This window comes from Gouania willdenowi, chromosome 6 (assembly GCF_900634775.1).
Source record: "Gouania willdenowi chromosome 6, fGouWil2.1, whole genome shotgun sequence".
Lineage (NCBI taxonomy): Eukaryota > Metazoa > Chordata > Actinopteri > Blenniiformes > Gobiesocidae > Gouania > Gouania willdenowi.
In genome coordinates, this window is record NC_041049.1 from 19,450,548 (window position 1) to 19,465,868 (window position 15,321).

Below are 15,321 nucleotides of genomic sequence, written 5' to 3' on the forward strand. Positions count from 1 at the left end.
GTATTACCTGTCCATAAGCAAATATGGTAGCGTTGTAGCCCTCAAAACAACCCTCGATGAGCTTCTCGGTGCAGTGGGTGTAGATGGGGTCCTGCTGGGTGTCCATGTCAAAGACAAAGTCGTAGGTAAAGGCCTTGTCCTTCCCCAAGACCACTTGAGGTTCTTCTGGCATGACGTACGTACAGATGTGACATCCCTCGATCTTCTCTTTGGCCAGCTGAGGACGAATCCTGGAAGACAAGAGTAATACATTTAAAATACACACTAACAGACAGTGTTGGGACGTGTGGTTTTACACACCTGTTAATAACAACTGACTTTTATTACGTAGGGTTAAACTTGGCTTGATTAATCTAGGAAGACTTTCCATAAGGAAGGGTTTTGATGGGAATTATTGAACATTCTAATCCAGTTACTGTATTTGGAGAAGTGTCCAGTTTGCTTTAGGTAAAATGATTGAGGAGGATTTTTTTTGTAATTCAATATAGATATTAGGACAGCTCCTTCTGCACACACTGGTACAACAGCTGAAAGACTAGGGTAGACAAAGGCAATGGCGGCCCAGGGGCCGCCTCGGTTTAATTCAGCACGGCCCCCAAAATACATGCATAAAATGACTTGAAAAACATACATAATGACTAAAAAATACACTAAAAAAATGACAACAAAAGCACACAAACTGTCTCTAGAAACACATCAAAACAAAAACAATATATAAACAAAATGAAAACAGAAATAAGCAAGACACATTTATTTGTATAGCACATTTCATGCACAAGGCAATGCAATGCGCTTTACATGATCAAAAAGTGCAACAGAAAACATTGAACAGCTTACAGTAAACAAACTGTGAAAAATATACAACAAAAACTCACAAAATGACAGAAAAATACATCAAAGGAAAACAAAAATGTAAAAATATGACTCAAAAAACACAAAATGAAAACAAAAACACACAAAAGAAGGAAATATATAAACAAACTGACGATAAAAATTCACAAATCATCAAAAATATAGAACAAAATGACTCAGAAATACGCTAAGCTTTTGTTCTTTTCTGTATTAAAAGCTCAGATTGGTCAAATTGTATCACATTTTTGTGATAAAAATGTACCATCTCTGGACTACAGCATAAAAACATTTGTAGTTAGAATAAATAAGTGCTGCTACTGTGCAGCACCAGTGTGTTTATGCATCTGAAAAAGCATGGGGTGCCAGCACACACACCCACACACACACGCACCCACACAGCACAGTGGTGCTACTGTTCACGTGTGAGGCAAAAGCATGAGTAAACAGTCCCGCCCTGGATATCATTAAGGAATTGCTCTGTGTGCTTTTCTTCATATAAACACGGCTCCTTTAAACAATATTTCACTATGGATTTACGGATCATCAGAAGAGGAAGTGGAAAGATTAAAGGAAAAATAGCTGAACACAGAGTGCATAAGAAACATCTAACCTGTGCAAACTGACACAGTTCATTATATTCAGCTGTCCTGTGCTGTAAGACAATCACTTTGATCTAATGTCAGCCCTGTTGTTAAAGCGGTGAAGAAAACACAGCAGTTTGCGTGAAAATGTCAGGATGCTTTGAGTCAATTTCAAGCATTTTGTTGGATTAGAAACACATTAATCACAAATCATTGTAATGTTTTTTCACACCAGCATGGCACTGAAAACATCTTTAAAAGCAGTTTAGGAGCCGTTTGTACAGTTTCTACTGGATGAGCATGTGGCACTGAGCCTGGAGTTTGTGTGCACTTGCAAAGGCTCACATTTGTCACAGTAAGCAGCCTTAGGGAGCACTGAAAGGACAGTTTGTGACTGTGTGTGTGTGTGTGTGTGTGTGTGTGTGTGTGTGTGTGTGTGTGTGTGTGTGTGTGGATGAGTGTCTGGTACAGACAGAGGAGAAAAAGATGTACAAAACCCCCTTGAATTACAGCAGATAATCTACTACTTTGTTTTATCTAATTGGGCTAAAAAAAAGCTGTTTTTTGCCAGAAAGAAACCTGAGCTCAGAAGCAGGTTATAACAACATAAGTGCTCAGAGATGATGAAAAGCTTCAGAGAAAGTGATGAGTCAGGTGGCATGACATCATAAACCAGCCCTTACAGTCAATTAGGTTCATTAGTAAAAGACAACATACGATCAAAGTTATAATTGTGCTAAAGAGCCTATTAAGCTGCATTCAGTCAGACAGACAACAGGCAGACACTTGTTTCTGAGTGAGAGACGGCTCAGACAAGTTCACGAGTGGATCAACGTGAACTCCTTTGGCTACAGTCCCAACATTTAAACCAGAGTAACAAAGAAGGCTTCAGGTCACCAGATTATTATTCCCTGTCAGTAAAATGAGCTACAACATTGTGCTTATAAAGTGTTTTTATCCTGAACACAAAACACAACCCCTTCGTCCTGCGACTAAACAAATAAAAATAAAAAGTTATAAAGCCTGTACCAGTGTGGACTCAGCAGAGGTGTAAAGATTACTAATGTATCCTATACAAGTAGAAGTACTGTTACTGGATTATACTCAAGTACAAGTACAAGTGAAAAGTAGCACAATTAAATAGTACTCAAAAATAAAAGTGACTAGCTACTTTCATTTTCATTTATTTTTGGTAATAAATCTTGCCACAGTTCCTTTGCATACAGTAAACATCTCATGTATAAACTTAAAAAGAAAGAGACCAAATCTTGCACAAAAAAAGGTTTGTCAAAACATACAATCATCAATTTAATTCAAAATAAAAAAAAAATTCTCAGGCTCTAAGTCTAGAGACATTATTTTGTAGTTTCACAATGTCCGTTGATCATTTTAAAACAAAAATAATAATAATTCACTCACTAAAATTTGGGTGTAGAAATGCAACAAATGACTTTACTTCTTTTACACTTACTTCTTTTAAAACGTAAAGTACAAGTAAAATTAATGATTTGGAAATATACACAAAAAAGTACAAACACCTATGAAAGCAACTCAATTACAGTAATGTGAGTACTTGTACTTATAATTAGTTACTTTCTCCAGCCTGTCGGATTGTGTCACTCTAAACAAAGCAGCAAGGCATCCCCAGTGTCCTCCATTTACACAGTGACATGCAGTTAGGGGTGTCCTGATACAATATTGATATCGGATATCGGTCCGATATCAACCTGAAAACGAATATCAGATTCAAATTTCTGATTTTTTTTTTTTTGCAATTCGTTTTTTATTTATTTTATTCAATTGTAGAATACTGTAGAAGGTTATAATGTATGTGTCCAATTGGTTAATAATAAATGGGCCAGTTTTTCTCATACCTGCTGTTGCTGATTATTGTTCTCTGTTTGAGTAACATCACTTGATCAAACATTTTCTGACATTCCACACTACAAATAAGGAATTATTATTTTTTATTAAAAAAAATAAATAAATAAATAATAAAAGTATGCATGATTAATGCTGATATCGTATCGGATCAATAATGGGATCAGCTGATATGCAAGGCTGCAATATCGGTATCAAATCGGAAATGAAAAAGTTGTATTGGGACATCCCTACATACAGTGGAAGATAATTCAGAAGTGAAGGAGAGAAATAGGAAGAAATAAAGGAAAAAAAGTCATACATAATGGGGAATTATGGAATATTATTGTTTTAAATATTCATATTAAATATTACAGATTCTATCAATTACTATAGATCTCACTGCGGGTACACGAGTACATTCATCAACAGTTTTTTTTTGTTTTAATCTTTTTTTTCATAATGAGTTTTTAAGTAAAGTAAGTAAACTTTATTTTAGAGCACTATTTACAGACAGAGGTCACAAAGTGCTTTACATCAAATTAAGCAAAAAACAACAACAACAACGTTAAAAACAGTGAGATAAAATAGCTTATTCACATCATCCATAAGCCTGTCTGAACATGTATATTTTTAAAAGCTTTTTAAAAGACTCTAGGGAGTTAGAAGAACGTATCTTGTATCTTAAATTACATGACATTGTGAAGCCAGAACATGTAAACAGCCAAAGCTCGAGGAAAACAGGAATGAAGAAGAGAAAATCACCACATGTAACCTGAAACAACAGTAAAGTTCAACAAATTAGAAAAACTGTTGAGCCTGTTAGCGACATAGCTTAATTCTCTGTAGGGCATATATCTAAATATTACTTATTAATTGATAATTGCATGAAATCAAATGAACAAAAAACAAAACTAAAACTAAAAAACAATTACAGGTACTTAAACCATCAAGCCTCGGTTCAGTATGCTATTTGCTATCCTGTTCAAACTGAAGCTAGTTCTGACTTGTTCCTCGTTTCTGACTGTGTGTAACAGACATCAGCTGTTATTATCACCTAAAAGGCTTATAGCCCGTGGTTCAACCCAAAACATTCATTTCTCTTCTAGCAGATGATGGAAAGTCTTTTAGCGTTGTTTGTGTCTTCAGACTTAGCATTAGCACACAGCGCTAATCCACCTTCAAGAGTCACGCCATGTGTTATGCTTCACGCTTGGTTTAGAGACAAAAATACTTAGACGATGTAGTTTATGGAGGAAGTAAAATATATTATTGTTCTGTAATGAAACATTCAAATTGGCTATTTGAGAACATGGAGCATAAGGAGTTATGGGATTTTAAGATCGTAAAAGCTTAATTTACCTAATTTAGCTAATCTATTTCTATTTATACTAGTTTACTCAAGTAAACTGTAAAATGTTGGCACAGGGATGCTTGCCCACTGCACATTTACTCCCCCAAAGAGTAATAAACTTGAACGTTTGCCCACCACTAATATATAGAGGTGTCCCAATCCGATATTGATATTGGATATCGGCCCGATATCAGCCAGAAAACGTATATCGGATTTAATCGGACTGCATCTAAAATCTCCGATATAAATTATATTATATTTATTCAATTGTAGAGTACTGTAGATATTAAGTTGAAGGTTATAATGTATGTAACCAATTGGTTAATAATAAATGGGTACGTTTTTCTCCTACTGTTGCTGATTATTGTTCTCTGTTTGAGTAATATCACTTGATATCGCTATCGACCAATACTCAAGGCCGCAATATCTGTATCGTATTGGAAGTGAAAAAGTTGTATTGGGACATACCTACTTATATATATATATATATATATATATATATACTGTATAACCATTATATTATACAAAGTAAAAGCTGATTTACCAGGTTAGGGATAGGGCCAGTAACCATTTTAGCAGTGGGCAATTTTCCCTTTTTTATTTTGTGGTGGGCATTTGTCTGGTGACCAACTGTCCTACAATCGTAAAGATTTATTAAAAGATAAAAAAGACAGCTCGTAATAAAGAGTCACTAAAACCAGAGGTTTTGGCTGACGTGCGTGCGTCTAGGCTGGAAATTCAAAAAATGCCTCGATTACAGGTGGGCCTAAAGCAGTTAAAGCAGAACTAAGTAACTTTTTCACCTTCATAAATCGGGGGGGGGGGTCTCTGGCCAGAAAACCGCACTTGCAACTTTCCCGGCCTTCGACCCGGTGGCAAGACGTACTGCTTTACGGCAGCCCAATAAAAATGAATGCTCGGTTGTCTACAAATTCACTATTCTCAAACTTATATCGTGGCGGAGCCAGCAAAAAAAAGGCACCTTTGTCCAAGGAACTGAGCAACTCCATGCAGTGACAGCTCAGCAGCAGCGCACAGCAATCACACACACCATCGTCGCAGCAACCGGCAACCCAGCACTACATCAGGCAGCACACACACAAATATCCATTCATCCATCCATCCATTTTCAGAGCCGCTTTGTCAGCACACAAACAAACACATCACACACACATTTCCACATTCTCTTCTGTATTACTCCAACATCATTCATTTATTTTACTTGTCTCTCTTCCTCATACTGTTCACATGGTCACATGGGACTATATGTGTGAAAACACCCCTAGTGTCACTGTTGTATTAGGATTTTTCAGTGATTGGTTGCTACCTTCTTGGGAGAGCAAAGGTGTGCATATAGCTGTGGGGTGGGGGCGGCGGCAGGGGGGTGCAGAGTTTTTACGACAGTGACATAACCAAAAGGACCTTTAGGCGGAGCGCTAAGCGCAAGTTACTTAGTTCTGCTTTAAGACACGCCCATCTATACTATAAAATCGCGAAAGAACAATTATTGCTATGCTGACTACCTACCTAATGCTCACTCTAGCTCTTTATTCGCTCAATCCAACCTACTCTCCACAGATTGCTGTTGAGTCGAGTGCTAGTTTGTATAGGAGGGTGATGGTTAGTGCCACCAAAATCTCACAAAACCACCACTTCCAGCCAATAGCTAAATTAGATTGTAATAGCTAGGTTTCAACCCATAGAGCTCAGGGCAGTCACTCTTACATTTTTACAACAAAATACATCAAATTCTAATACTTTGACTGAAATGTCAATCTCTTTAATTTTATTATGAAATCAAAACCTGCACCCACCTTAACTTCCCGCTGCTCCAAACAACCTATAAGTTGAGCAATTGTAGGGAAAATGTATTTACTGTACCTAGATCATCAATAGATTAAGAACAGCGATCACTTAAAGAAGTGATGAACATGAGTTCTCCAGACACTGAAAGAAATAAAGGAGAGGAAAACACAAAGTTCCACAGTTCATTCTTTTGGTATAAGTTACAGACAGAAACACACACAGAGCAGCTTTGTCAGCCTGGCCCCATGTGACATGTCCTGATGGAGTCCTGCTTTCAGTGTCATTACTGCGATTACAGTCACTGCCTGTGAAACAGTGGAGCAGGGATTACTCAAGTAAACCCAGACATCACGGTCCTTCAACCTGATTTGGAAGTTTTGTAAAAGGGAAATTCAATCAAGTGTAATCAAATGTCTTTGATCAGAAGATTTCAATCTATTCAACCTTTTTGTTTGTAGAAAGACAAACGCTCTTTGTTCCGCAAACATAGATACTGTTAAAGGCCGATATTGAGGTCTTGTAAGTCATGTCCAAATGTTTCCCCTTCGCTGACCTCAAACAATGACCAAAAACAAGATGACATGTAATAATTCCCAAAGTGTAAAAAAAACGGTTCAGACAAACATCCAATAAGATGCAACCTAGCAAATCCATATAAACACTTTGTAGCATAACTGCACTATTAGAACCACATTGGTGGGACAGATAAGAAGATGAATGGTAGTTACCATGCAAGAGCTAACGGTAATGACATCATCACCTAACACTTTAATAGGATTATATTCTGATTGTGATTTTTGCTGGCAAATAACTCAAACAAAGCTCTTCAATTTATTTTAGCCACCTAAGTAGCTAATTCTGTATTGTGGATATGGCATTCAGAAATGTGCTAGACTATAGGGCCTGTACTAAGAAGCTGGATAAGTATATCCGGGATATCTCTCTATTAGGGGGTTTCACCTAACCAAACGTTCTCTGTCAGAGAGACCCTGTCCTACGATGCAGGATATAAATATGTTCACTTAAAGCTGATATCCAGAGTTTCTGAGAAATCTATGTTCATGTATCATTCTTTGAAACGCAAACAAAATACCTAACTAGTCTTCTACTATGGTCTACTGCTGGTGGTTATTCATATACATTAATGTATATAAGTCCCGCCTTCATCCTATAGACCCCTATACAAATAGAAATAAGCGCCATGATCGCCCAACCAATAGACTACCACTTGCTGTTTTTCACAACAGCAAACAGGTAAATATGATTTTAGCTCTTACCTGACCCATAGAACCTATATCAATGTGACCTGATGTGACCTTGTTATGTTCCACGATGCGCGTACAGAAAAGTAGAGGCGTGGCTTCTGGTAGATTGGCAGAGGCAGGGGGAGGAAGTGGAGCGGTTTAGGGCGGGACATTGAGACGTTTCTCAGAAACTCCGGATATCAGCTATAAGCAAGGTGATTTCAGACAGAATACATGCACGCTCCTGTGGAGTTTGCAGCGTCAGACCAATCACAAACACAGACAAACTGTGTAGAGCATCTTACATCACAATTGAGGAATAATTATTTAAAAATATGAAGAATTAAAATCCATAATTCAGACCAAAAACAACACTGTTGGTGCAGAAAAAGCAGGAAGGAATGAACGCAGGCAGGAAGCTGTTGACAATGTTAAAACAGAACTAAGTAACTTTTTTACCTTAATAAATCCTTCTCATAGTCCCTGTGAGGGTAATACGAGTGCTTATGGGGTGATTGGGGGGTCTTTCATCACCCCCTGCTGTCTCTGGCCAGAAAACAGCACTTGCAACTTTCCTGCCTCTGACCCGGTGGCAAGACGTACTGCTTTACGGCAGCCCAAAACAAACACACTGTTGTAGCGGCAACAGGAATACATACACTCGCAACCCAGCACTACATCAGGTAGCACACACACGAATATCCATCCATCCATCCATTTTCAGAGCCGCTTTGTCAGCATACCGTCTTGGGAGAGCAAAGGTGAGTATGTAGCTGTGGGGTGGGGCCGGCAGCGGGGGGTGCAGAGTTTTTATGACAGTGACATAACCAAAAGGCACCTTTAGGGGGAGCACTAAGCACAAGTTACTTAGTTCTGCTTTAATGCGTAAAAGCATGAGAACATACAATATTAATACATCGGATGATAAACGCACAGCGCTCTCATCTGGTCCCAACCAGGATAGGTGTTCAGCCTAAGTTACCGCGTTGATTTAGCCCAGTAAGACATTAGCCAGCATCGTAGTACAGAACACGCCGAATATATCCCGGAAGTTAGCGCGATTAGAGGTAATACAGCTTCGTAGTACACGCCCATTATGTCAACTAGCTGCCAGAGGCTACGCCTTTGTAAACAAGTTTAGAAAACTGATCAACACAGGAACAATTGTAATGCAATTGTTTTGTCGAGCCATGATGCTGAACTCATCCCTTCGTAGAACGTGTTGTGTGATGACATCACAGTCAACAATTAATCCGTCATATAATTTTCTCCTGGGATGCTACTCGTCTTCCTGGAATCCTATTAGACGTTGACGAGGCTAACAAAGAAGGAATCTAATTTAATTCACTGTAATGTAATTCTTGATGTCATTCGTGGTCCGTGTGAGACAGCTGAGGGTAAGAGTGACTCAGCAGAAGCAGAGAAAACACAGCTGAGGCCAAAACGACAAGGCATTTTGGTCCACACTTCACACTGATACAAGCCCACATCACTTCATCACTGGTGGACATCATCACATAATTATAAATCTATAAATAGTGTGAGGTGATGTCAGGCTGTTTTTGTAGGACATTTTGTTTGTGTGAAAACAAGACTCTGATGGGAAGGGATCACTTTTGTGCTATAGGATTATGATATAATGTACTGCTTAATTCCTTAGAGGGGGACAGAGTCTGTGCTGTACACTTCAAAGTTAAAGAGCCAATAGGGCCTGACTAAGCAGCTGAAGAATGCTTGTAAATAAGCTGATGAAGATATGAGTGGACTAGGGTGCTGCGAGGGTCAATCAGGGGAAAATTGAAAGCGGTATGTTATATGAAATAAGTATCAGAAAGATGGAATCAGTGGATGAAACATCAGATTAAATGAAAGTGTTATTTATTCTAGTAGAGCTGACTAATTACATTTGTTTGAATCATTTTTGTCTTTAAAATATCTTAAGGTATGCATTTATTTTACAGATGGTGCAGAGATAAAATAGGGGGCAATGAGAAACTGAGCTTGCTTTAAACAACTTAACTTAAATTCATTTACCTATGTGGACACTCGTTTTAATTCTTCCCTTATAAAAAATAAATAAAGTATTTTAACATATCAAAGCTGTATACAACCTCAAAAATTAAGATTAACGGCTGTGGATGGAGGTACCTATGCCTCCATGTAGGAGGCAGTGTTAGGCACAGATTACTAATCTGACATTGATCCATTTTTAAAAATAAAAAAACAAACATATTCTTAAATTCATCATAATAATTGAAAAAACACTAAATGTAAATATTTTTACAGCTATTTTTTTTGTTTACTATCACAGTAAATTTGACTTTACACGAGACATACACAATACCCAAATGGTGTTATTGCACATTTCTCTATAATTAAAACGTTTTTCCACATCATTATTATTAATAATCTTTCTATTTTCTAATGATTATTTTTAAAGAATTTAACATTTCTCTACATTTAAAGAGATTTAAATAGTTAAATGCACACATTCTCATTTCACATGTTAAAAAAAGTCATCTGAAGTGATAATCCTGGTCAGCTAGATTGACAAACATTGACATTACAGACAGTAAAAGAATAAATACCACCGGAAAAGCTTATACAGGGCTGTGGGAGCAATTGTGACTATTTTAGAAAATATTACTAAAGATGCTACTTAAAGAAAAACTAACAAGATCTTTGACAACAAAGATTTTCAGGGTTAATGCTGAATTTCAGAAATAAAGCCTTTTAAGTAATTCTGGAGCTGCTGCTTTAATTAGGATTTTGGGCACTTTTAAGATTTGCATAGGTTGATGACTGCATCAGGAAAAAATGCAGCACACCTACCGAGCAAAACACGTACACAAGCTTCCACGTCCTGACACACAATTTCTCTAAAATGTGAGTCAGCGTAAACACCCTCTGGTAATTCAGTGTGCTTTGGTTATATAACTTGTGCCCAGACACATAGAACATCCCTCTTTAACTCGCCGGCTACAACACATAAAAAATGTATTTTTAGTAAGAGCTACAAGAGCCGAGCAGCTGATCTTGACATCAGGAGGCAAATCAGGGATTAGGCCAATTTATCACCAGGAGAGAAAAGCCTGCAACATCCTTCACAACTGATGCTGCTTAAAGCTGGAGTACTCAAATTATTTTCTTTAATTAAAAAAAAGATTGTGATTAGCATCATATAGTATATCATAAAAGTAATAATTTCTGAAAAAAATCGTACGTCTGTGTGCTGTCTGAGGCTTATAATTAATTTAGTGAATAAAACCCCGGAAGACAAAGTTTTGGCGGTCACCCCCTCCAGCTCCAATCACAGGATTTAGAGAAAGGAGGGGTGAGCAGAGCCCACACAGGAGCCTCCTCATTGGCTGCCGCGATATATAGTGAAGCGTGTGCATGGTGCAAACTTGTTTTCAGTAAAGCACGGCTGCCGAACACCCACCAGGAAAGATCGCTATACCTGCACTTGCTGTTACTGTATATACTGCTAAAAAACCCCAAAAGAGAAAATCAGAGGAAGAAAAGACAGACGCGATACGTCTAAAAAACCCAAAGAAGAGCCAAAACTCTAATAAATATTATATTCCAGATAGAGGGCATTGCGGGCCAGTCGTGGACTAACTTTGGACACGCAAGTAGCTGTTTTCCTAGACATGAATCTAATGAATTCCATTTTCCTGTATTTTGTGTGCATCCTTTAGCGTGGCGACGTGTTTTACAGATAGTCACACAATTGCTGTTCCGTGTATTGTAAACAGAGACAGTTTGTGGTGTAGGACAAAAGGCTAGTCACGCTAGTCACGGTTCATGTCCAAGTATTTAAAGCCCATTGTCGCAACTCAGATGTGCTGTAAACGTGAGAAGAGAGGATGTGGGTAGCTATTATGCAAAGCTCTCAAGTCTCACACATTTCAACCTGTTCACACGCTCACACCATGTATATCTCACGCAGAGAAATTACTCGGATAATAGTGATGTCGGTCGCTAACAAAACGGCTCTGAGAAATGGCGCCTTTGTGGAGCATAAGGTTAGAAACTAAACCAAAATTAAGAAAACTAAACACAAAAAACAACCACCACCCCCAAAGGTTTTTTTTTCATAATTAGAGAGGGAAAAAAAACACACGTACCCGTGACAATGAAATTTATTTTCGGCACCAAAATACAAACTAGGAGATGCTTCTGCTAACCTTAGTCGTGCCTCTTCACAGGCAATGAGGCATCTATCTACTGTATATTAGGGCTGAACGATTGTGTAAAATAATCTAATTGCGATTTTTTTTCTTCAACATTGCAATTGCAATTTAATATGTGATTATTTTTTCAACGGCCTCTTGTCATGTATTTTTCAATGAACACAAGCAACAAATAAATCTGTTTCATAATAAACAATTTCAAATTTATTTAAACTTCAAATAAATATAAAATGTAAATTTTAAAGCACAGATTACAACAATAAAGCAAACAAATCTGTGGCTTTACCTCTTCAACATATCTAACTAACTTCACATGTAAACATGAGGACTGCACTTCTTAAACACTCTCTGAACTTAACAGGGCAGTACGAGAAAAAATAATTGCAGCCTTTGCGATTAGAAAGTTGCGTTTTATGATATCGCGATAATGCAATTAATCGTTCAGCCCTAATCTATATGATGTCTATGGGTTGATTTAGGGAGCAAAGCCTGTCATTTTATCAGATGATTAAATAACCGGAATGGCTGAAGTCCTTTACTTAAATTTAAAGCCAATATTGTCCGATATCGATAACGTGCCGATAATATTGTGCATCACTAGTGTTTATGAAAGTTACAAATGCATTCTCACAATCAAGTATGTCCTACACAAATTTTAATGTGATCAAATAGAACAACAAAATAAAGAAGTATCTCAGTGTGGGGCTCTTAGTGGATTTAAGTTGGCAGCATTAAACGAGAATAGTATAATAATTACTAACTCAGTAGCAGGTGCTTCTACTATGTTATGTCAGTCCAACAAATAGTAATCTTACTTTGCCTGAGTATTGTTTTCCATTGGTTCTCAGTGGAAGCTGCTTCCATGTCACTGAGTGAAAAGTTCAGAGCCTTCAGCAGGAGCTGATAAAGGCCTTGAATCTGCTCTTTCTCTGAGACCAATATGGAAACAATGGTCACAGTGGGAATTTAGATGCCTCGCTGGACAATGGAGATGGGTCAAGAGAGTCAGAGCGGGTAAAAGAAAACAAGAAACCGGCAGGTCTGTTCAGCTGAGTCAGAATTACAATCTACCCCCATGACAACTCGTGTTCTTTGCGAGGTCCCCATAGTGACAGCTAACGTGGGTCTAAAACCAGCTGAGTTGATGATCAAAGTTTAGACCCCTACTGAGGTCAAGGGTCAGTGGGACAAAGGCGGAAGATGATTACAAACACCACTGAGCACCAGAAGCTTCCTTTATAACAAGTTTAGATTAAAAACTAAGCACAAACATCTCTGTAACAGTCATGTGTGATTTTTTTTTGTAATGTAGCAATACTAAAGAACAGATGTAACTCCCCACACTGTAGAAAGCCCCTCTCTCTGTAACTGTGCTACACAAGGTGCTACAGCTGGCAGATGGTCGGCCGTATGCCTTACTTTGTGTCCCAGTTGAATCGTGAATATTTATCCTGAATATGCCTGGATAGACACGGGCTAACACACCCACACACACCAACATATGAGTCCACACCACGCTTTTGTATCTTGACAGCAGGCGTGCCGACCAACGCATTTAAATATAATCAAAGAAGGTCAAAGGGGGAGGGGCTTGTGCCAGATGAACCCTCAAAGGAGCCGACTGCAGCAGTGAAGCAGTGGATTGGGTTTATAGTAGAGCTGCACAATTAATCAAATTTGAATCACGCGATTAAATTAACCTGATCATCTGCAATATTTACACAATGTAATAGTGTATTTATTCAGTTAGCCCGGTACATTACACATTTTTGAGTACATTTTTTAAAATGATAATTCATATTTAAAGCTTCATTTTGCACTGTAAAGTGTACACTTTATTTAATAGCAGTGTAATGAAAACCGATTTTAATTCCAAACAATTCTGATTATAATCGTGACTACAATATTGATCAAAATAATCGTCATTATCATTGTTGGCCATAATCGTGCAGCCCTCGTTTGTAGGCTATATTGCAGTGTAGAATTGTTGTTCTTGGTGAAGGTTTTGGATTGTTTGATGGGTAGTTTTCTCACCCAATTGAAACATTCACACAGATACTCAACTGTATCGTACAAAAAAGGCTCATTGTTCAATATGGATTCAGATAAACCTTTCAGTCCAGAAACTGCATAGAATTTTCTAACCTTTAGCTGTGTTGAAACACTTGCTAGAATAGATTATTTCTCGTATCCAGCACAAGTACAAGAACGTTTGCTAAAAGTGTCTCACCAAATTAAAAATGTTGATGGATTAGGCAAAACGGATGGTTACAGCAGGGTTTTGGTGCTAGTCTTGTATGTCAAATGTAATGTATGGCTATTAATAAAAAAAAAATGGGGATTGGTTAGTCTATCCAAAAGTTTGGGCTTTGAATTAGGAGAGCTAAATACCTACAAAATGTGGAGACTTGACTTACCCTTGAATTAATTATTAATCTCTTATTTTCGTGTTTCACACAAGACTAGAAAAAAGATCTGAAGCTGTGTTCCACTACACATCATGATAAGATGTTACAAAAACGATCAGATGTCAAACGCGCATTCTCCCAAGGGATAACAAAGTAACTAAATCTGAGGCGACCCTACTGTCAGGTAAGTAGTGTGAGTAAAAAAAACATTTTAAATTCCCTTTGACACAACAACAAACCCAGCTGAGATACAAGTTCCCTTTTGAAGAGCGAACAAATGTACTTTTCAGGTTACATCACCTTTCCAGTAATAAATCAGAGCGACACAAGAACTCCTTGTAATGCCTTTCTTGTGTTCAGGCTCCAAGCTTCTGTCATTCTCCGCTCAAAGGGAGACGATGAAGGAACATTTCATCACTGAAGACCTGTTGGGATGAGGGATTAGGACCTCGCCAACAGACATCATTAGACCCTGCAGGCTCAGGCAGGTAATGGTTGGCAACGTGCTAACTGATTACAGAAAAACATACAAACAGACATTCAGCAAACTTAACTATTAGAAAAGAGATAAGCTGACAGTCTGTCACGGTTTCAACACAAAGCTTCAAAGCAACGATTCTAAAGTCATTAGCATTGTGTTATGGTGATTAATCAAAATCACTACAGTGGTGCTTTAGTTTGATGTTTGAAGGCATATATGTAAAATAACAATAGATGAGATATTATGTCTCAAAGCAGTATTTTAATTTAGCCTCGAGATTAAGATTTACAAGCTTCCTGCCGTCTACATCATGTTACCTTGAACCTTTCGTTCATATATATTTAACATTCATAATAATACAAACATTGATATATAGTTGTGATTTTGTCAATTGTTGCACATAAAACAGTATTTAATTGCATATTAACACTTGGGAACAGCAGAAAAAAAATAACTGCTTTCAGTTACCTAAGCCTTATCGTATGGCTAGCATGTTAGCAAACTTGGCGTCATCCACCAAATTGGAAAAGTAGCGACAA

At 37.7% G+C, this 15,321-nt stretch overlaps 1 protein-coding gene across 3 annotated transcripts in view; it reads right to left on the minus strand.

Annotated features, from left to right (window-relative positions):
* LOC114464586 (kinesin-like protein KIF21A) overlaps positions 1-15,321 on the minus strand; it is a 68,915-nt gene that overhangs the window by 47,568 nt on the left and 6,026 nt on the right. For all 3 annotated transcript variants that reach the window (XM_028448934.1, XM_028448933.1, XM_028448932.1), the window contains exon 2: positions 8-230. In XM_028448934.1, the coding sequence (XP_028304735.1) occupies positions 8-230 (223 nt within the window). The remainder of the gene's footprint in view (positions 1-7; positions 231-15,321) is intronic.